This window comes from Panicum virgatum, chromosome 8N (genome assembly GCF_016808335.1).
Source record: "Panicum virgatum strain AP13 chromosome 8N, P.virgatum_v5, whole genome shotgun sequence".
Classification (NCBI taxonomy): domain Eukaryota; kingdom Viridiplantae; phylum Streptophyta; class Magnoliopsida; order Poales; family Poaceae; genus Panicum; species Panicum virgatum.
Window position 1 is genome coordinate 48,259,927 of NC_053152.1, and position 17,593 is coordinate 48,277,519.

At 44.3% G+C, this 17,593-nt stretch overlaps 1 protein-coding gene across 1 annotated transcript in view; it reads right to left on the minus strand.

Moving 5' to 3' along the window:
• LOC120686213 (G-type lectin S-receptor-like serine/threonine-protein kinase At1g61430) overlaps nucleotides 1–8,282 on the minus strand; it is a 30,757-nt gene extending 22,475 nt beyond the window's left edge. Inside the window, exons 1-2 of the mRNA XM_039968394.1 lie at nucleotides 7,788–8,282; nucleotides 7,481–7,669 (exon numbers count right to left, since the gene is read on the minus strand). Of these exons, the coding sequence (XP_039824328.1) occupies nucleotides 7,481–7,615 (135 nt within the window). The 5' untranslated portion in view covers nucleotides 7,616–7,669; nucleotides 7,788–8,282. The remainder of the gene's footprint in view (nucleotides 1–7,480; nucleotides 7,670–7,787) is intronic.
• Nucleotides 8,283–17,593: the final 9,311 nt, after the last annotated feature.

A 17,593-nucleotide genomic window follows, 5' to 3' on the forward strand; every position in this document is an offset into this window, starting at 1 on the left:
CAATGATATTATTCCGGAGTTTCTCAATTTTCTGACAGTCTTCAGGCGCCTTTTCACATGCCTTGTAGATTTCATATTATCCTTAGAACTGTTCACCTTTGTTATCACAGTTTGGTTGTCACAGTTCATGAATATAGCCGGTATAGGTTTCTCAACAATCGGCAAATCCATAAGGAGCTCATGTAGCCATTCGGCTTCAGCGCCAGCAGTGTCCAATGCTGTCAGTTCTGCTTCCATTGCTGTCAGTTCTGCTTCCATTGTAGACTTCGTTAAGATAGTCTGCTTGCAAGACTTCCAGGAAACAACGCCACCTCCAAGCAGGAACACATATCCGCTTGTGGCATACAGGTCATCAGCATCAGAAATCCAATTAGCATCACAATAACCTTCTAGTACCCTTGGATACCCGGTAAAGTGAATGCCATAACTCATTGTGCCTTTTAGATAGCGTAGTACTCTCTCAAGAGCACCCCAGTGAATATCTCCTGGATTTGACACAAACCGTCTTAGCTTGCTCACAGCAAACGAGATATCAGGCCTAGTCGCACTAGCCAAATACATGAGAGAACCAATTATTTGTGAATATCTCATTTGGTCTCTTGCAATTTTCTGATTTTTTTCTCAAAATCACGCTTGGGTCATAAGGAGTTGGAGCTGGTGAAGAGTCATCGTACTTAAAATGATTTAACACCTTTTCCACATAGTGGGACTGCACAAGAGTAACCCCACCATTTCCTTCTTCTCTCAAAAGCTTAATGTTGAGAATAACATCAGCCTCACCCAAGTCTTTCATCTCAAAATTGTTAGACAAAAAATTCTTCACTTCTTTGATCACATCGACATTATTCCCTAATATCAAAATGTCATCCACATATAAGCACAAAATGACACAATTGCCTCCACTGAACCGATAGTATACACATTTATCAGCTTCATTCACCACAAAGCCGGGTGATGTTAAAGTTTTATCAAATTTCTCATGCCATTGCTTTGGTGCTTGCTTTAGGCCGTATAAGTATTTTAGCAGCTTACACACCTTACCCTCTTGACCTTTTGCCACAAATCCATCAGGCTAATCCATATAGATCTCTTCCTCAAGCTCTCCGTTCAAAAAAGCTGTCTTAACATCCATCTGATGAATGAGAAGACCGTGTGAGGCAGCCAAGGATATTAGCACACGTATGGTGGTCAGTCGGGCAACTGGTGAATAAGTGTCAAAATAGTCCTCTCCTTCCTTTTGTGTATAGCCTTTAGCAACTAGCCTTGCCTTGTACTTCTCAACAGTACCATCAGGCCTCATTTTCTTTTTGAACACCCATTTACACCCCACAGGTTTACATCCATAAGGACGATCAACCACTTCCCAGGTCCCATTAGACATAATAGAATCCATCTCACTTTGCACTGCTTCCTTCCATAAGTCAGCATCAATGGATGAATATGCCTCGGCAATGGTTGTGGGAGTGTTTTCCGCGAGGTATATAATAAAGTCCTCTCCAAAGGATTTTGCAATCCTTTGTCTCTTGCTTTTTCGAGTGACTGTATTATTGTCCTCCTCAGGAGTTTCCAGGTGAGTTTCAAAATCATCATTATTTATCAGTTCATGGACATCCTCAGAAGAAATAGAATTATGACTAGAAATGCTAGGTGTATTTTTCATGGGAAATTCATCTTCAAAAAATGTTGCATCTCTGGATTCCGTGATAGTACCCTCATATATATCCGGTATTTTGGAATTTATTATCAAAAATCTATAACCCACGCTGTGTATAGCATAACCAAGAAAAACACAGTCAACGGTTTTGGGTCCAAGCTTTCACTTCTTGTTAATTGGCACATGCACCTTTGCCAAACAACCCCATGTTCACAGATAGGAGAGATTTAATCTCTTTTTCTCCCATTCCTCGAATGGTGTAATTTCTTTGTTCTTTGTGGGCACCCTATTCAGGACATGACACGTTGTCAAAATCGTCTCACCCCACCATTCCTTAGATAGTCCCGCAGTTTCTAACATGGCGTTAACCAAATCAGTTAGAGTACGGTTCTTCCTCTCAGCAATCCCATTGGATTGAGGTGAGTATGGTGGTGTCCTCTCATGAATAATTCCATGCTCCGCGCAAAACTCAGAAAACTCATTTGAGAAATATTCTCCACCGCGATCAGAACGTACCTGTTTAATTTTCTTTTCAAGCTAGTTTTCTACCTCAGCCTTATAGATTTTAAAATAATGCAACGCTTCATCCTTTGTTTTTAATAGATACACATAGCAAAATCTAGTGCAATCATCTATAAGCGTCATGAAATATTTCTTGCCACCTTTGGTCAATATTCCATTCATCTCACAAATATCTGAATGAATTAATTCAAGCGGTGCCAACTCTCTCGCCGCAGCAGCCTTGTGAGGCTTGCGAGGTTGTTTTGCTTCAACACACACATGTCACTTTGAATTTTTGACCACATCAAATTTAGGAATTAAATTCAAACTAGCTAAGCGAGACATGCAACCAACATTAACATGACATAACCTCGAATGTCAAATATTAGTCTCAACATTACTAACCACATTGTTCACAGATTTAAAGCAAGTATCAACCAAAGACAAGCGGAACAAGCATCCGCTCTCATAGCCTTTTCCAACAAAAGTTCCATATTTAGAAACAACACATTTATTGGATTCAAATACTAGCTTATAACCTTCACGACAGAGTAAGGAGCCACTAATCAAGTTCTTCTTTATTGAGGGGACATGATGCACGTTCTTGAGCTGCACGGTCTTTCCCGAAGTAAGTTTTAGATCGACCGTACCAACACCATGAACAGCTGCGCGCTCCATTCCCCATCAGCAAGGAGGCAGCCCGCCCGGTCTGGTAAAAAGAAAACAAGGAAAAATCAGCACACACATGAATATTTGCACCGGTATCAACCCACCAATTAGGTGAATAACAAACTGAAAATGCAAAAGGTAAAAATTTACCATACCCAGAAGTTGCAGCTTCAGTCTCAACGGTATTGACTGATTTCTGTGCAGGAGGCTTCCATTTAGCCTCAGGACACTCTCTTGCAAAGTGCCCAGTCTTGCCACAGGTGAAACAGTTCATCTTTTCCTTAGTCATCTTTTTTCCCTTCTTGAAAAAGTGGAGGGCTTCTGCTTAAGCTATTGCTGAAATTTCTTTTTATGTGGTTTGGGACGATTCTTTTGCACCACATGTGCGCTAGAACTCCCCTCAACAATCTTCTTGCCTTTGACATCTTTTGCTCTAGCCTTGTCCTCAACATCAAGAGTCCCAACAAGCTCAGCAGTGCTAAATTCTTGCCTCTTATGTTTCAGAGAAGTTGCAAAGTCAGTCCAAGATTGTGGCAGTTTTGCAATCATGCAACCCGCCACAAACTTGTCGGGAAGCGCACACCCAAACAGCTCAAGTTCCTTCACCAGTGCCTGTATTTCATGAGCCTGTTCGACTACCGGATGGTTCTCAACCATCCGATAGTCATGGAACTGCTCCATGACGTACAGCTCAGAACCGGCGTCAGAAATGCCGTAACGGGCCTCAAGAGCATCCCAAATAGCCTTACCAATCGGAAGCTGAATATATGCATCAATGAGAGAATCTCCAATGACGCTCAGCAAGCCACCCCTACAATTGGTGTCATCATGATCGAACTGACGTTGCTCATCAATGGTTCGAACAGTGGCAGGTATCTCAGTCACCACATAAAAGCAACGCATAGAGGACAACCACAGAATAGTTTTCTGGCGCCATCTCTTATAGTGAGTGCACTCAAATGGCGGTGGTTTCAACATACTCGCAAAGCCAACAGAGGAAAATTGCCTATAATCACGTTTTTGGATTGTTAGATAAGTAGGCAAATTCATGTTTAATTTATTCCATAAAAATGATGCAAGAAAGATTAACATGATATCATATATGTGCTTGTCCAAATAATACATCATCAACATCATCATGAAAAATATTCCAGTGCCAAACAGCAAGACATGACATGTGATATTTCTCAATAAAAACACGTTAAACATGCTGTAGACACTAGACACAAAATTACTGATTTTCAGAATTAAATCGGCATACCCAGCGGCAGAGCCGGAAGCATCCGAAAGCGACATGGTGCTTTGTCGATGTAGTCGTCCCGCTTGGTGCAGTGCAGAAAAGTTGCTGTGAAGATCCCGCTCGTTCGCCTAGTGCCGGGAAGAAGTCGTGCCGCGCCGTCGCCCGAACAGGAAGAAGTTGACGTCGCCGCCGGGAACAGGGAACAGAAACGAGTAGTCGTGCCGCCGCTGACACTCCCCAAAAACGTGATTGCCGTCCTCACCCGAGCAGGTGAACCCAGCGGACGGAGACGTTTCGGAGGCCTACTCTTCCATCTCGTGTGCGCGCAGGAGACGGAACGGGAAAAACTCAGAGTACTGCTGGATTGTGATTGTCGCAAGTTTTTTTTTTAACTGAAGGTGGTCTACTTGACTTATAGCAAAGGAAGACAGAAGTCCAGAAGCCGTCCGCAGCTACCAGAGGAGACGATAAGTCTCTCACGCATGTAGCAGCGCTTGCACAAGAGCATGCATGCAGCAATGCATGCAGCACTAATTTGGTTAGTAACTCCCGTAATTAGTGACCACATGCACCAGAGCATGCAGCAATACATGCATCACTAATTTTGGTTGATAACTCCCATAATTAGTGACAAGAATTAGGCCATGCCCGTCCGTTTGTTTGCCATGCATGTCCACGCTCACAATTAAACCACTTAATGTGCAATATTGGACCATAGAGTTTTATTAGATTTATTAAATATTAATGGCCCAAATGCACATTATATCTAACAACTAAAAGCATATTCATCTATTAAATTTCACGTTTTCACGTTCTCTATCGGCACCTTTTGCTATGCAGCTTTGTGGCTTTGTAACATGCGACTTCATGTGTGCAAAGTTGCCAGAACAGAAGCATGGGATCTAGACCACTTTTAGCCTCCACGGCCCACCCTAGTTTGAGTGGCTTTTAACCTTTGTGTAACTGTTTCAAGAGCGTTCCTGCCTTTGAAGTAGCTAGTGACGAATTTGTGTCTAAGGTCAGAACTAATTGATCTTATTATTAGTTGGAATGCTTGCGTAGATATAAAACAAATGTGGCTAAAATATTGCATACGCGCACATACACAGTTGTGGGCTTGTAGCCACTGTTAAGATCAAACAAAACTTTGCACAAGACGTCACCTTACCTTTTTCTTGAAACAAAGACGTCACCTTACCAAATAAAGTAGCAAAAGGCGGCTCACTTCCTGGTCGTACTTTGTTTTTCTCACCAATCAATTCAGATCTGCCATTGCCATATGATGAAAACGATTGTTTGCAAAGGTTAATCCATTCACTTTGCATCAAACAGTGACTAGTCAAACAAAACAGATAATAGCCAGAGTTATTTTTGGAAGTTCTCTAGGTTAAGATGAAGCATACATCTCCTGTCTGCATAAATTTATTCCCAAACGATGATGTAACTGCTCCGTGGAGTAAAAAATTAGTACCCAACTACAAAATCATTGAGTTGGTTTATAATTTACTCCCTCCATTTTAAAATAGCGCTTTGTCGGACCCAGTGCAGTATGGAAACTTAATCTTTTACCAGTAATAATATCTGTTATGTTACATTTATGTCCATGAATGTATGATTGACATAATACGAGAGTGTTTTAAAGATTCGTAAAAAAAAAGAGAGTATACTTTAAAATATGAATCTTCTATATTAGCAAGTTGCAGAGGTATGGCTCATGTTTTCCATAATGAATTCGCACTCTAGCTTGGAGTGTCAAAAACACTGTTGCATGTACTATATTGTTAACTCAATACAATTGCTTTGTCTACAGCGATGCAAGCTTATGCAATATGATGGTGCAAACATATGATTTTCGCAGGGCTAGATGCAACATTGGTGGTTGACCTATTTCTCGCGGATACATTATAGTAGTGCACCGGTGACAATGCATGGGGGATAGGGAAAAAACCGAGACCGCTTGGAGCAAATATATGGAGTTGATGTCATGGCAAAGAGGATAATGCCCATAGCCATACCTAGGATCATTGGTTGATTGAACGCTATGTGATAATAACTCCGTAACTCCTGTATCCTGAAATAGTGAAATAGTTTAGTAGTTATGGTATCCTAGTGAGCCTAATAAGAAATATGTACAATGCAATTAACAAAATAAATTATGTTGTTGCATAAGCCTAGAACGAAGCCGCCAAGATCCACCGGAAATAAGCAAAAAAAATTATTGAGACATCTCTAAAATTAGAGTTTGCTACTTATGATCTTGCAAAACCTGGAGAGGGATAAAGTTCAGGAAAATTTGCTCAAAAGGCCCATCTTATTTGTTGTTTCCATTTCCCCTATGTATGATTTGCTACAAAGGTCGTCTTTCGGTTTTCCTCGTTCATGCTCGAGACATAATCTATAATTCGGTTTTCACTGAAGCGACATATTTGGGTCATATATGGCACCTTGTTTGGATATGCGTGCTTTGCATGCATGGTAAGCGACTATATATCATTGCAAACCTAGAAATGCAAAAGGATACAAATTAAAACACGATCAAACAACAATTGATGGTGATGAAGGAAACACACATTAATTGATAATGATTATATAAGGATACCAAATCGAGCCAAATGTTGCCGAACTATCCACTTGTGGTATCAATAAAAATAGTGTCCAAATGAAGGGGCTAAAACGACATAAAGGTAGTAGTGGTTGCAGTAGTAGTAGGTGGTGGTGGTGGGTGGTAGTGGTGGTGGTGGGTGGTAGTGGTGGTGGTGGTCGTCGTAGTAGTATATAGCAGATTGGCTTTTGCTATGAAATCAATTATATAGGAAAAAACTCACTACCAAAATAATTAAGAGCTTTTGTACAATAATTGTAAAGTACCAATGTGTACTTTTTGGTACTTTTACCTTAATTTTTTTAAATTAGTATTCGGTCCCACTTTTTAGTACTTAGTCCCACAGTTTGGAAGTACCAAGTACTTTATCCTAGGTATTTCTAGGTATTTTCTATCTTCACCACCGTAGAATTTTATCAGATGGACGGCTCCTATTTTTTTAATTATTGTAAAATTTCTCAATAATCAAAGTCAAAATAACCTTTGGATCTTTTCTGAAGTTTAGGAATGGTCGGGTTTATACCTGTGGCTGCCGGGGCGGAGCATGACCGCCAGCCTGAATCGTTAACAGCACGATGGTGGTGTGGGCGTTGATGGCAAAGGACGCCATCATCACTTTATTCAAGATGTCATCTTTGACCCGGCGCAGCTGCTTCGACAGGTCCCCGGCGGCGATGAGGCGGCGGACGGTGGTCCTCTCCTGGCACGCGGCGACAAGCTTGAGGGCCTGCTCGAGCGTCTCCTCCAGGTCCTCCAGCGCGCCGCTCATCGCCGGGCTGCCATTCATCATCCCCGTCTGCTGCAGCTGCGACAGGATGGCGCTGAACCTGAGCACCCTCTTTCTGATCTCGCGGCACTCGTCCTCGTTGTGGCGAGCCTTGTCCACGGCGTCCTTGATCTTGAGCCCGATTTTGACGATCTTCTCCACGGTGGCCACCGGATCGGCCATCGATCATCTATGCCTGCCCCTCCTGTCACATAAGGCAGGCAGTACTAATCTGCACTGCAAGAACAAACACCTGAGCTCAGCAAGACCAAATAGAGAGTAATTAATAACTTTCTTGTCGAGTGTAGGCGTGTAGCAATACGATCAACTAAATGCATGGATTGATTCTTCTCACCAATATCTCTTGGTCACTGCTTTTGGCAGTAGGACAATACGAATTCATGGTTTTGTCCGGCGTAATCTTCCCTGCACACAGATTTACAGACAGAGCTCCCCGATGCTGCCAGGTTGAACCGGAACTGGAAGCTGCCATGGCACGTTGCTGGCCAGGACGGCGCTCCCTCTGGGCTTCTGCTCGCCTCCAGTCGTCTCGTCCGGGTGGCCAGTGGCGGCGTCGGTGCAGCGGTCTCTGCAGCAGCAGCTCACTCTTGTACAGAGAAGCCAGAGAAATTTAACGAACCTTGATGGATCGACACCATCCGTGGCCAATGGCGACCAGAGCTCCCGCCGCCGCCGCGGCGGTAGAACCAGGCCCGCCGAGGCTGAGCGGCTGCGACATCTCAACAAACACGTGTCGGGTAGCCGCCGGCGTGAACCTTGGCCTGCCACCAAGAGAGCAGGCGAGCAGGCTTCCAAGCCTCTGCTTCCCCTGCGCACGACCTCTGAATGACTGGATCCGTCAGAGCTTGAAGACGAAAACGTCTCCTGCGATGATGTGCCGCGCAATCTGGACCGCAGAAGCGCGATCGGACGGCTACTAGCCACCCAGGGGGCGGACGGCATCTGAAATACCGTCCACCCCCGGTGCCGCATGTAGCGCTCCGGCGTTGTCGCGCTCCGGCCGTCCCTGGCGACCCTCCCAATGATCTTGATAGCTTCCGGCCGTCTCTTCCTCCTTGATGATGCGCGGCCGCCTCAATTCTGCCATGGAGCACGACCACGCAGTCACGCAGTCGTTCAGGTGGCGAGGCCGAGGGGCGGCATCGGTGAGGCGAGCTCTGCTGCAGCAGCTCGCCACCGGTCATGCCCTCCGCACGGCACCGGGGCAAGCACCACTCCTCGCCGGACGCCGGTGCGGCGTTTCTACGAACATGTATGGCCGCGCTCGCACCACCCCGCCGGCCGCCGCCGGCGCCGGAGCGGGCAAGCCGCTGCTTCTCCCAAGCCACCGAACCCCGCAGCCACTGCCCACCGGCAAGCTGCCGAGCGCTCCTGACGAGGAAGACGCCAATCGACGCACACAATCTCGGCCGCCCACGTCGCATCGGATGGACGGTAGGTGGCCAGGGGGCGGACGGTATTTGAAATACCGTCCCCCAAGTCGGTATCGCAAACACCGTCCACACTTTGGGAGCGTCGTCCTCCGCGGCTCGACGGAGCGCCGCCGCGCTCTGGGTTTCCGACCACTTCCTCGTGAGCGTCTGGGAGCCTCGCCCTCTTGCATCTAGCCGCCGCCACGCTGCTGGAGGCGGAGGTGGCGACCGCGACTAGGTGCTGGGCGCCGCGCATCGCGGCGACGGCCGGCATGGTAGGCGTGGTGTACGCACCAAGCTCTCTAAAGACGCCAGCTCCTCTTCTTCTCTCCATCCCATGTCCCACCGGAGATGCGCCGCCTCCAGCCCCGGCCGTCCGCAGCCGTCTGCCTGAACAGCACTCGCGTCCCGGTGTGCTCATCCTCTGGCCGCCCTCGCCGCGCGTGCGGCGTGCGCAGCCACCAGGGGGCCACGCGTGTCCGCCCCTGTTTCCGACGGCAAGACGCAGGCGCGAGGAACATCGCGTTGCCTCCTCCTCCAAGGGGTTGCACGGCGAGAACAATGGCGGAACGTCCATGCCCTTCTGCCGTGCATCTCTTGGTACGTCGCTTCGATAGAACAAGAAGGAGAGTGTGATGATACATCTTGAATTGGTGAAGCTCACTGTATCTTCGTTCTTCACACCGAGTTGACAAATTTGTGTTCGTAGAGGCCGCACCGGAGTTTGTTGATTAACATTTCCTGGAATGGTTCTATTGAAAATTTAATTTGTTCGTTCAAAAATGATGAGAAACATTGTAGTCTTGCCTAGTAGAGCAGTGGCGTAGTACAGGCTTGCGAGGAGACACGGGGCTCAACGACCCGTCTGAGCAGACAGATCCATCTGATCCCCCTTTATCTGATTCCCCTTCATCTGATTTCCATTTAACCGCCCATTTCTTTGGGGTCGGCAACTCTTCCTTGCCATTTAGCATCTCAAGAACATCCGCAATGGTGGGCCGGTCAGCCCTGTCAGCCTGAACGCACAGCAGTGTAAGGTTGATCTCATCTGACCCAGTCCAACGACTGAGTCAGACCCCTCTCACGCACCCTGATCGGGGGTGCTCTTGCCCTTTCGCTGGCAAGTGGGCCCCCCTTTGCGCAGCGCCAATATAAAAAAGGAAAGGATGACGAGGGGGCACGGATGAAGGTTCGCCGTGCCTCAGTTTTCCAAGGACCCTAGACTCGATCGGATCTGAGAGATGGCGCTGAAGCAAAGGGAAGATTCCACGCCGCTGCCTCTGCGACCTCTCCATCACCACCGTGACGCCGCTGCCACAGCACCACGCCGACACCGTCACCACGACAACTTGTCTACACCGCCCGTCGCTGCCTGTGCGCTGCCTCCAAAGGCGAACGAGGTCACGCTGGAGTCGTGGACAAGGTATGTCTCACAGTATAGAAAATCCCACTGATCTACTCCTAGACGTCCTAAAGATTCTAACAATGGTATCAGTTAGCCTCGATCTAGTGTGTAGATCGAAGTGAGAAAGATGGATCTGAACTCGGATCGAAAGAATCAAAAGAAAAGGAGGGTTTTCGGTTCGACGAACCCTAACCCTAATCGCAAGAACAGAATTAATCCGATCTCAAATCGGAAGGAGAACAGAAAAGAAGAATAGAATGGATTCGATTTAAATCAAATCAAAGTAGGCGAAATCCTAACCCTAGCATGAAGAAAAGGACCGGCTGGACCTACATGGTCACGCCGCTGGTCACCACGGCCGGTAGTCACTCGACGCCGTGCGGGAAAGAAAAGAGGCGCTGCTCCGGGCCACCTTGCCGGTGCTCGGGCTCGAGCACTACCGCAAGGCCGCTCGACTGCGGCACGTTCATCCTTGGGCGAACGCGCGCACCAGCGAGAGGCCCTACGGCAGCGCCGTCACTCACTCCGGGCGGCCATGGCCTTGCCATGGCGTGGCGGCCGGACAACCATGGCATGGCGGCGTGAGGCCGCCGCCGGCGGGGCCGCCACTTTCGGTGTTCTGCAGAGAAAGGAAGGGGAGACCAAAGAAAACAGAGAGGAAAATGGGGAGATCCGCGGCCACACGCCGGCGGCGCCGCTCCTCACCGTCGCCAGCGAGCCGCCGGTACGGGCCAGGCCACCCCGCCGCCGTCGTTTCGGTGAGCTGAGAGAGAAAGGGGGAGGGCAAAATGTGCTAGGGTTTGGAGACCCGGTCGCTGCCGCACGGTTTTGATACTGCGAGGAAGGCGGACAGTCGTCCGATTGTGATGGACGGCCAGGATTGATGCAAGGCGAGCCGAGCTGGGCCGTGGGCCTAGGCGGGAGCCGAAGCTTTGCCGAACCGCCTGTCGTGGGCCACGAGCCAGCCTGCTGGGCTGACTGCTGGGCGAGCGCAAGCGGCCTCCATGGCCAAACGGCTGTTTGGGCCTCCCGTTTGCACAGTGAAGCTTAAGAATTAATCCTGTTCTTTTTCAGAAGCACGTTTTGATGCGTTTTGACTAGTTCTTTTGATCTCTATTCAATTTTGAACCAACAGGATAAATTGTTTAGAGAATTGATGTAATGAAAGAAAAGTTTCCGCTGCAAAGTAAAAGTTTCATCCTCTATTTAAATTAGAACTAACAGAAAAAATTTAAATAGAGGAGTACAAAGATATTTGTTTAAAGTTAAATTATGATATTGTTATTTTCTGACCAATGTTGATGATAGCAATATTATAATATTATTATGAGTTTAAGTTCAATGTTAAATCTCTGACAAATTTTGCATCAAAGTGATCAATTTTCAAAGAATAGAGAAAGACCAAGAAATGCTTCTGAAATGAAGATGAGATTATTTCTCAAGTTTTCGCTGCAATAAAGAAAGATAAGCTCAGGTGAGCTTTTCCCTGTGGGAAATAGTCGCAATTAAGTTTAAGGTGTAGAAAGCATCCGCTATTTCAAGTCAAAGAAAGGTTGTTTTGGCACCATTTTGCCATTGTAAGTCAAAGAAATTTAAAGTTTATTATGATGTTGTCATTTTCTGACCAAAGTTGATGATGGCAATATTATAATTTTTTATTCTAATCATATGTTTTATTTCTGCCCAACGGTGATATAGAATTGAAAGTAAAGGAAAATTATATATTTTAATTTTGACCAACGTTAAATTAAGACATACAATTCTTCCCAAGTAGAGAGAAATTAACAGACAAAAGTTGATTCTGATCAACGCTACAGATAAAGTTTTGAAGTTACTCAACTGTATAATTGAGGTTAAGAAAGAAAAGTGTTTGTTCCATTCTGACCTTTAGTTGGTATGGAAAAGAGATGCAACTATTTTTTAAAAGTTTTTGGTTTCTCTCATTAAAGTTTTACTGATATTATAATTCGTTAATTTTTCTGATTAAATTGGAACCAACGGGAAGATTTAATTAGAAAAGAAGGTATATGTGCATATTTTAGTCATTGTGACTAAAATTTTATTACTATAAAGTGTTTTCCTTTGTCCTTCAATAGTAAAGATAATGTTGCAGAGGTACATAAAGCTGCTATTTATTTATTTCTTGTAGATATTTGCCTCTTTCTTTCTCAAGTTATTTAATCTCTATTTATTTCTTGTAGATATTTGCCTCTTTCTTTCTCAAGTTATTTACTGGACAGTGTATATACAGATTAATCGATGGAAAGATTTTTCAAAAGAAAAGTGCCAGAGCCAGATAGTGCCAACATTGCTAGCAATCTGTGTTTGGATGATATCAACTGGGAAGAGGTGATTAAATATGATCCAGGTTTGCGGAAACAAATTGATGACTACCATCCTAATCTCAGAGAAATGGTGAGAAGAAAGTACTTGGGAAAAGGGCCATGTCAACCTCGCACATGTAGTTTTCCTGTAACAAATATTGGAGGAGGGCCAAGAAGGTTTATTCCAGATTGGTTCGATGAGTTTGGAAGTTGGCTTGAATACAGTGAATCTACAGGTAGAGCGTATTGTTTTTTCTGTTTCCTATTCAGAGGAAAGAAGGATGGTGGATATGAAGCTTTTGTGAAAAATGGTTGGAATGGTTTTCACAGAAAACAAAGGCTCAGAGAACATGTGGGTGATGTTGGTGGCTCGCACTATCTAGCAATGAAGAAGTGTGATGATTTGTTGCAAACAAGACAACACATTAATGTGGCTTTCCGTGGTGTAAATGAAAGTGCTAAGAGGGACTATATGATTCGACTGAATGGGTCTATTGATGTCGCTAGAATGTTAGCAAAGCAAGGCTTGACTTTCCGAGACCATGATGAGTCAAAGGATTCTCTAAATAGAGGGAATTTCAGGGAATTTCGTGATTTTGCAGCGGAGCAAAATCCAGTCTTAAAAAAGGCAACAGGTAAAGGAAAATAAGAAAATAGGCTTTTGGTTTCTCCTGAAATACAAAGGGACATTGTGCATTGTTTTGCAAAGGAGGTGTTACATGCTATTCTAGAAGAAATTGGGAATGATGTTTTTTGCTTGCTAGTTGATGAGTCAAGAGATGTTTCTTGGAAAGAACAAATGGCTGTGGTCTTGAGATATGTAGATAAATGTGGAATTGTGAAAGAAAGATTTGTTGGACTTGTTCATGTAAGTGAAACAACTTCAGCTCATCTCAAGTCTTCCATTGATGCACTATTTGCTGAGCTTAACTTAAGTTTGAAGCAAGTTAAAGGCCAAGGATATGATGGTGCTAGCAATATGAGAGGTGAGTTTAATGGCTTGCAATCATTGATCATGAGAGAAAATAGTTCAGCTTATTATGTTCATTGTTTTGCTCACCAACTCCAGTTAGTCCTTGTGGCTATTGTGAAAAAGCATAAAGGGGTTAGTGATTTTTTTACCAAGGTTTCCATACTATTAAATGTTGTTGGTGGATCAGCTAAGAGAAGGGAAATGATTAGAGATATTAACCTTAAAGAAATGAGTAAGGCACTTGGGTGTGGGCAACTTCAAACTGGTATAGGGTTAAATCAAGAGCAAAGTGTTCAAAGACCTAGAGATACTCGTTGGAGTTCTCATTATAAATCTCTGAAGAGTATAGTTGACATGTTTTCTACAATAATGAAGGTACTAGAAATTATGGAAAAGGATAAGGTCTGGAAAATTATAGATCAAGCATCAAATCTTCGGGAGTCTTTCCAGTCTTTTGACTCCATTTTCTATTTGCATCTCATGTTGACTATATTAGGAATCACAAATACCTTGTGCTTAGCACTGCAGCGCAAGAATCAAGATATTGTGAATGCTATTAACTGTGTGAGAGCCGCTAGATGCCAATTAGATGAGCTTAGAAGAGAAAAGTGGGAAAAACTAATAGATGATGTGTATGAATTTTGTGAGAAGAATGATATTGCCAAATTGAAAATGGAAGATGAATATATTGATCCAAAGAAGAGGAGGCACAAATCTGGAATCACAAACAAGCATTACTATCAAATAGATTGTTTCAATGATATTATTGATTGGGTACTCCAAGAGCTTGACAGCTGCTTCAACGAGACAAGCTCTCAATTGCTTGTATGCTCGACCTCTTTAGTCCAAGAGACTCGTTTTGTGATTTTAATGTGGACAAGTTGTTGAGCCTAGCAAAGCTTTATCCACATGATTTTGATTCTGGGAATCTGAGGGACCTTAGCAATGAACTTGGCCTCTACATATTTGATGTGAGAAATGATGATAGATTCTCCAACATACAAACTATTGCCGAGCTTTCTCAGAAAATGGTGGAGACTAGAAAACATGATCGTTACCCACTAGTTTATCGACTTCTGAAGCTTGTACTAGTACTGCCAGTTGCTACTGCTACAATTGAGAGGATTTTCTCTGGCATGAAGATTGTGAAAACAAATTTGCGCAACCGCATCGGTGATCAATTTATGAGCGATTGTCTTATTTGGTGTGTGGAGAAAGAAGAAATGATGAAAGTCACGAATGAGTCCGTGATTCGTCGCTTCATGAAAATGCAAGAATGCAGATTTGATGATAATTAAAGGTGACATATAATTTATTTTGCCTATTTTAATAGTTTTGACCATGCTAATAGTATTTATATTGCCATTTTCTTTTGTTACTCTTTTATAGTCGCACCCCGCTTTGCTACGCTCTAGCTTCGCCACTGTTATAGCAGTCTACTGAAGGGCCCAGCTTTCGTTTTGGTTCATTTTGTTATGTTGGCTAGCAGTCTAGGTCCTATTTGATTTGCTTGCGCTACTCGCGTTATAAAAAAAATCTTACATGTATGGAGTACTAAATAAAATTTATTTGTAAAGTCTTTTTACGGATAGGTGCAATTTTGCGCAACGAATCTAATAACAGTAATTAATTGATGATTGGCTACAGTATTGCTATAGTAACTATTCTCTAATCGTGTGGTCAAATGCCTCATTAGATTCGTCTCGCACAGTAGCCCAGGGGTTGTGGAGTTAGTTTTGTAAATTGCTTTCATTTAATACCTGTAATTAATGGTCAAACTTTGCTTCTTCCTAGAAATAGATATACACCTAGGAAAGCAACGTGAGTGTGACAGGCCTTGTGAAAGATGCCGGGACAAGTAGTGGAAACTTTTACAAAATGTATTAAAAAATCCTTTGCCGAACTCTTTTTTCTTCGGATATGGTGATCCCTTTTCGAGGTACACTGCGGACGTATTTATTACATCCTCCTATCAGAAATGACATTGATGATTATCCGAAGTCAAATTTTTTTAAAAAGTCTACGACCATAAATACATGTATACAAATTTATAGAAATCGATATTGCATATTGGTAACACAATTTTTTCTTTATTTGCTTAGTATGTTTCTTTAAAGTATTCTAGTCCAAGTCAGGTCCGTCTCTAGAAATTTTAGACCCACGTGCCAAATGCAAAAGGGGGCCCTGAATATATAAAATAAATTATATATTTAATAAAACTAAGGGAAACTTAATGTGGGAATAAATTTTCATTTTATTGTAGATATATAGTCCTTGAAGCAATAAAATCAGTCGAATAATTGATTTAACTCGAAAAGCAAGTATACATGTACAGCTTAGTAAGACACAAGGCAAGAATCAAAAATCGAATAATCGATTCATGAGCAGATGATGAGCTCACGCTGCTCACCTCCCGTCCTTCCCTGCAGATTGTAGACTGAAATCCTGCTGAAATCAATTCAAGAAGCAACGAACAGAGTATGAGTATTTGGGACGCTCAAAAATAAAAAGAGTATGAGTATTTGGGCTGTCAAAATTTGGGGGCCTTTCATTTTTCGCACGACGGGCCTGGTCCAAGTACGATCTTGGAGACCATGTACATGTCCTAATGTCTATATACTTTCTATCAGAGCAAGTAGAAGGGATATTTATCTGTAGGACACTCAAAGAGTGTAGGACAATGTAACAACAAATTTATGATTCTGTCTAAATGACAGTATAAGATGGGGAAATGACCATGATGCCCTCAGGCCTCATGTTCACAGCTCCTCAACATTTGTTTCTCCATGCATAGATTATAACTCAACCTGCATTTCTGAAGAATGATGGAATGCAATAATTTCCATTTGTGTATGTTTATTTAACAGATTTTTCACAGAAATTTTGTAAAAATAAAGGGAAAAAGGAGAGGCATAATGGTCTTCCCCCCTTGCCTTACAGATAAAAACAACGAATTCGTAGTGATAAGAAACCCTTGGCTGAACTGTTTTCTTTAGGCATGATCTCTTTGCACCGCAGGACTAGCCGACAAATTTTATTTGTTCCACCTTGACGACATCCGGGGTGAATCGTGCCGCTAGAGCTCTAGGCCTGCGGCGCCTATGGCAGGAAGCGGCGGCCTGGGCCTCGTCGATCGGAGCGGCATGGAATCGCGATCCGCGTGACGATCGACAGAGACGGAACAGAACACTAACGGCGCGTGGGACGGGGTTACGGATGGAGGGGGTTTTTGCGAAAATCAAATGTCAGCTGGGGTTGAGGGGCGTGCGCTAAATGAAAAAGTCCCCAGCTCCGATCGGTGCCCTCGGATGGGGATCTAATGGTCAGTGTTGGAGTTTCCAAAGTTTGCATAGGTGGACTGGTTTCCATAGGATATGGTGTCTTTTTTTATCTACTACGGGCATATATAACTAAATATATAAAGTTTTATAGAGATAAACAAGCAACATTACCCAAAATACTTTTCTAATGTATAGCACTTTCTATTTGTGTAGTAGACAGCTCCTAAACTTTTTTACCTCAGTGCAGAGATTACAACTAGTCCTTCAACTTTATCGAACTATCCAATGCTATATTCCCCATGTGTGTATTTCTTTAGATCTTTCGTCCATTTTTAAATGAAGAAAAAGGGCAAAATTCGTAGTGACAAGGATCAGGTATTGAGGTGCCTACTGTTACCAGAATCCTTGCTCTCCAAGAGGCAAGAGGTGAACCATGGCAATTCCACGAGGATAGGTGAAACGTGGTTGCCGCCCAAATCATCAGAGTCCGCATGGCTCGTGGTGGCTAGCTGCTGCCGATTCCACGCGCGCGGGCAGCTTCCGGTCGCCTTCCAGTCCAGTTCAGGGCTCAGGCGGCGCGTCCAGTGCCCACACCGCGCGGCACCGGGGCAAGTACCAGGCCTCGCCGGACGCCGGTGCGGCGTTTCGACGAACATGTCTGGCCGCGCTCGCACCACCCTGCCGGCCGCCATCGCCACCGAAGCGAGCAAGCCGCTAGCAGCATCTCCCATCTTCCGAGCCACCG